Genomic DNA, 5,663 nt, shown 5'->3' with positions numbered 1-5,663 from the left:
CTCTGGCTAATGATTCCAGAACTATATTGAATAGGTGTGGTGATAGAGGACATCCTTGTCTTGTACCAGATCTAAGAGTAAAAGATTTCAGTTTTTCCACTGAAATCCATTGAGAATTATGTTAGCCTTTGGGTTGTCATAGATGGCTTTTATCAGATTGAAATAGAGGCCTTCTATTCCAATTTTCTGTCCAAGCTACATAGTGAGATGCCACAAAAAAAAAAAAAGCAGCAGAATCCAAGCTGTGGTACCAAGGTTATTCCCTGCTGAGAAATGTTAACTCCCCCTGAGCCACTTACCCTGACTGAAAATATCACACACACACACACACACACACACACACTATGTAAAGGGCCCTGGGTACTAGAAACTGAAGTCTGAGTTGACCCTGAGTTGAAGGCAGGGTACTGGGGATTACAGAGGACAGGGACAGGGAGGGAAGGGGCAGAACACCAAGTGGAAGAAGAGGTCCCTCATGTGATTTTTTAAAGATTTATTTTAATCATTTATTTATTTATCTATTTGGTACTGAGTTTTGCTACACATTTTGGATTCATAGTGATCCTCCTGTCTCAGCCTCTCCAGTGCTGGGATTATAGATGTGCACCACCACGCCTGGTTTCAGTGGCCAGCCCGGCACAGGGTCAGTACAGCATGTAGTTCTGGACGTCGAACCCCAGTCTCTGCACTTGCCATGCAGGTACATAGGCCACCAAGCTATGTCCCCAACCCCTCGTGCTTTCTAATCAATAACTGTTCCTCCTACCAAATGTGCGCACACACACACACACACACAACTTTCATTGCAGGACCCCAACCCTCCTGAGCTCTGTAGGAAGCCCAAGGTCACTCAGAGTCTTAACAACCTCTGTATAGGTGTACACAAGCCTAAAACCCCAAGAATTACAGGAAAGGGCAGCACAAGGCTCAGCAAGGAAAGAGTACAGATGTCTCTCCTCTTCGGCATGAAATACCATTTAGGACAAAGCACTGATTGTCTCTGGACACCACTCCAGAGACTCGAGCTATCTGTCTGCCCCTCCTGGGACAGGCAGGTTGCTGTGCACTCAGCTTCCAGTCCTCTCTCTGACCTGGCCATGGCTCACTGTAGCTGAGTGTGATACTCTTTGAAAACAGAACAGAACCAGGCCCAAGCCAAAGTCCCTGGTGGCTGGTCTTAGGTTGGGGGGGGGGGGGTCCTGTCATCCAGGGCAGTGAAGGTCACCAAAACTGGATCCTACAGAGGAAAGCACTGGACAGCTTGCCTGTATCAATCAAACAATAAGCAAATGGCGGGGGGACCCAGTATCCACCTCGGATTTGGCCAAAGGTAAGCCAGGGACCCTCAGCTGGGCCTTGCGGTGCCCTCTCCTGTTCACTGCTCAACAGCCAGATTTTCCTTCCAACCCAGTTCCTGCCAGCCAGTACCTTCCTCCTGGGTTCACAAGCCAACTCTGTGTATGGGCCATTAGGATCAATCCTGACATATGGATGCCTTTAAGATAAAATTCATCAGGCTGGGGATACAGCTCAGTGGTATAAGTACCTGCCTGGCAAGCGCAAGGACCCGGGTTTGTTCCCCAGCACCACATACTGTGCTGGCCCTGGAACCCCAGGTGCACTGAGCCAGTCACCAAGACTGGTCATAGTGGCACACGTCTGTAATTCCAGAGCTGGGGAAGCTGAGACCAGAGGATCACTACTGTCTGAGCTGCATAATGAAACCCTGTTCCGGGTCTGCCAAATAGCTCAGCAGATTAAAGTGCCTGCAAGCAGGCACAGAGGCCAGGGGTTCAATCCGCAGGCCTGCCATGCCAGCCCCGCCCCAGGGCATGCTGAGCCAGTGATTGAGACTGGGTGTGGTGGCATGCACCTGTAATCGCAGCACTCGTAGGAGAAGCACTACGAGTCCAATCTAGTAGTAAGACCCTGAACACCCTGTAGACCCTTCCCTAAAATACAGAAAAAAAGAGAAACCCTGTATCAATCAAACGATAAACACATACAGCTCACTTATATATAAATTTTTGGAAAGCTATACTAAAGTTGAAATATAAGTCAGACATGAGAATTAAGTCACTTTTAGAAAACACTTGCATTTCCGTGCTTAGACTCCCCACATGAGGAACAGTAAGAAAATCATCAGCTAGTTCAATCCACTTATGATGCATAAATCTGAATTAAGAGTAGACCATCAGAAGTCACTTCAAATAATACATATAGGGAAAAATCAACAAGCTAAATATAAAATAAAAATTAGCATTCCAATAGTAATTGATTAGCCTTTTGTGTGTAACTAATAGAATGTGAAAGGGATGTTTGTGTCATGTGCCACAGGGAAATGGCTTCGCTCTATGGTGTCCCCAACCACCACTTAACAATCACTTGTCTGGATGCAGCCACCACCTGCCCATAGTGTCCCATCCAATCCTTTGAGCAATGCCTGAGGGACAAGCACCTCTCAGATAGGAGCGCAGGGAGGTACAGCAGGACAGACAAGCTCTGCCTGGGAAACTTCTCCCACGCCACCGCATTCTGTCCTCAGGGAGTAGCTGCTGCCTGTGCCCGCTGTCCATCGATCAACCCCAGCATTTGTCTCCTGGGGCCCTTGGCCTCCTCCACACGCTGAGCCCAGGTCAAGACACTCATCTCCCAGTGCTGTTCCCCTTGGGTTCGGCGATGTTCAAGGGAACTGGGTAGCCTCATTCCAAACCCTGCTGCTCTTGGCAACAAGCCAGTCACCATGGACACTGTCTGTCCATCCGTAAGGCTCAGCCCTGATGGGGGGAGCAGCAGCAGACAACAGAACATGCGGACCTACAATCAGGAGGTTGCAGGGCTCTTTCGCATATCTATCGCTCATGCTTTGGGTGTGGTCTATCTCCCCCAGCCTTCCAGGTCCTTCTCCTTGGGGTGCAGGGAGAAAAGAGACTGAAGATCCAGCTGGAACTTGGATGCCTCCCCTGTCTACTTTCAGAGGCCTTAGTAGCATCCCCTGCTGGGCCGATGGCAGGGGCCCTCAACACAGACTGAAAGAAGGAACTCTGAGGTGAAACACATCATCTACTGGGCATAGGTTTCAGAGCTGAGAAAGTGAGGCAAAACACGCCATTTAAACTGCTTCCCTCTCCTATGCCAGAGGAATGGATGCAGGCAAATTCTTGTGGGCCAGTGAAACAGGATCAGCTGCCTTTTCTAGAAGGACACTGGGGTTGTATGTTGCATGTGGTTGTCACCAACCACACCCAAGCTCAGGCCTCAGCAATGCCCCCCTAACCCCCTGCAGACAAGGATGGGCCCCCGGGACAGCTGTGTGGTCAAACGATGGTGCAGCCGCAGCAGTAGCGCTCAGGGTAGTCCACCGCGTACACCTGATGGTCAGTGCCGTAGACATAGTAGACAGAAGCCTTTCCTTGATACGAGTAATGAACTTCTGTGAGGGGGACCAGCTCAATGGTCTGGCGCTGAGGAGACATTAAACATTCCAACAACAAACTTGAGTCTTTGTCACTCACCTGCTCCGGACTCTTCAGTAGCTCCCTGATGCCAGTAGGATGAAGTTCCTGCTCTCAAGTTGGCATGAACTCTGGACTTGGCTGCAGAGTCCAATCTGCCTGTCTAGATTTATGTTCCGCGCTGCTCCTTCCCATAGCCTCAACTCTGGGAAAAGCCACCTTCTCATCCACGGCCACCACCAGAGTCTGCGTGTTACCAAGTTGGGTGGAATATCCCCAGGGATAGCCAGCAGCCAAACGCAGTGTCGTCCAGTGAGCTAATTTAAGATGAGTTCAGGGAAGCTGACAGATAAAGTCATCTTAAACGTTTTTATATTGAAATACCCATGAGGGACTAGGGACTGGTTTGTAAGTTCTGGGTTAAATTTTTAGATACAACGCCACTAGCAGAGAAACTGCAGAGTTTGATGGGCTGTCGGACTGTGTTCTCAGACCTCTCTTACCCTACCAGTTTTATATTGTCCCTGACTTGGGCCAAGTCTCTCTCAGTGTCCCCGTCTGTTCTGGTTTCTGACTCGATGTCCCTCCAAAGCCTCATGCAACCACAGAGCTTTTTCAGAGGTGGCTGAATCTAGTGTGTGACACTGGGACTAAGGTGGGTGATTGCTAAATCAGTCCACTGATTGGTTTGGCACCACCTGCTCGCGTGGCCTAGATAGGATAAAAGGGGCAGAAAGAGGCCATTCAGCTCTCTTGTTGCTTTGCTACCTTCTGCCTGCCATAAACTGTTTGCCATGTGCCACCTTGCCCTGGAGCCCCCCCCACAGTGCACTGAAACCTCTGCAAACCATGAGCCAAATGAACCTTTTCGCCTGTAAGTTTGGGTGTCCGATATTTTGTTTCAGCAGTAAGAGAAAAGTAATTAAGATACCTTCTCTTCATAAATGGGGAGATGGGGGCCTGTGTGCTCATAGAAACTCAGGTTTGGAAGGTTGCCCAGTTCCAGCCGTCTCCTCTCTGCAGTAGCACCATTTAACGCTCAAATCTCCTCCCCAGCACCCACTGCCTCTTAAATGTCCCAAAGTGGGCACTCCATCCCACAGAGCGGTCCTGGTCCTGTACACTGTCCCTGCCCTCCTTGAGCAGCTACTCCACCCCTTCCTGAATCCAGAGGTGGTGACACATGCTGGGCACTGCCCTCTGTTCACCTCGAAGGCTGTTTTCTCGGAGGCACTGACCCTGCACTGTTCCTGTCAGAATGTGACAGGCCCCTGGTGAGGCAAGGTGAGCCTGCTTGGGGGTTGGGGGGGGCCATCCTTGTACCACCTGAATGAGTTTTTCCCCTTTGCACTGTCAGATTTGAGGATTCCAAGCTTGAGGAGAAGCAGCCTGGCAGGAAATCTACCCCCCTAGCACAAGCCAGGTGCCCCTGCTGTGATGACTTGGAAGCCCTGGCAGGAGGGGGCCCAGCTCAGCCACTCATACCAGGCTGTCTCTACAGCAGAAAGCTTCCCCTGGGACTGCAGGGAGAGCAGGAAGACAGCTGACCACAGGAGTGGAGGGGAATCATCTTATAGATACGAACACTGAAGCTCAAGGGTGGAAAGAGGCGCTCAGAACCACAAATGAAAGCCTAAGCTGGGAAGCAGGTGCTAACCTGGTAAGGATGCTGTCCCCATGAAAAGGGACCCTGGTCCCACAGCTGGCTGGAGGATCCTTGTGAGCCTATGCCAGTGGCTTCCAGAGTTGCTACTAAGAGGCCAGGTGGTCTTGGCAAAGCACAGCCACTCTCCGGGCCTGCTCTCCTTTATATGAATTCAAGCCTTCAGATCAGACCAGGGAAAGCCAGAGCGAGCTTAGCTCTTTAGGAATTCAGTCATCAATACTGACAAATTGGAAGGTTTTGTGTACAAAGCCAGACATCAGGAGGTCTGGACACGCTGGGCCCTGAGCTGACATGAAGCTGAGTGGTGGCCATATCCTCTGGATAAGGGATGCCCCGCCACCACGGAGCCACCTGGCCTGGCCATGGGTAAGTGTGCAGTATCCAGACTGTGTGATATATCCACTTACTTCCTGCCTGATCTCAGTTGGCCCTTAAAATTCTTAATAAATGTACCCTTCTCAATTCTGCAAATAGGAGAGTGAGAAAAAAGTGGAGGGAGGGAGGGAGGGAGAGAGGGAAAGATGAGGGAGGAGAGAGAGAGA

The 5,663-nt window shown here is 50.5% G+C and overlaps 1 protein-coding gene across 1 annotated transcript in view; it reads right to left on the bottom strand.

Moving 5' to 3' along the window:
• Positions 1-2,106: 2,106 nt before the first annotated feature.
• Positions 2,107-5,663, bottom strand: part of Ssuh2 (ssu-2 homolog (C. elegans)) — a 23,660-nt gene continuing 20,103 nt past the window's right edge. The window contains exon 12 of the mRNA XM_004642145.2: positions 2,107-3,464. Within this exon, the coding sequence (XP_004642202.1) occupies positions 3,318-3,464 (147 nt within the window). The 3' untranslated portion in view covers positions 2,107-3,317. The remainder of the gene's footprint in view (positions 3,465-5,663) is intronic.

The sequence above is a fragment of the Octodon degus genome, unplaced genomic scaffold (assembly GCF_000260255.1).
Source record: "Octodon degus isolate 3935 unplaced genomic scaffold, OctDeg1.0 scaffold00147, whole genome shotgun sequence".
Taxonomy (NCBI): domain Eukaryota; kingdom Metazoa; phylum Chordata; class Mammalia; order Rodentia; family Octodontidae; genus Octodon; species Octodon degus.
Note: the sequence above shows the minus strand (reverse complement) of the source record. Positions and strands in the feature narration are given on the sequence as shown.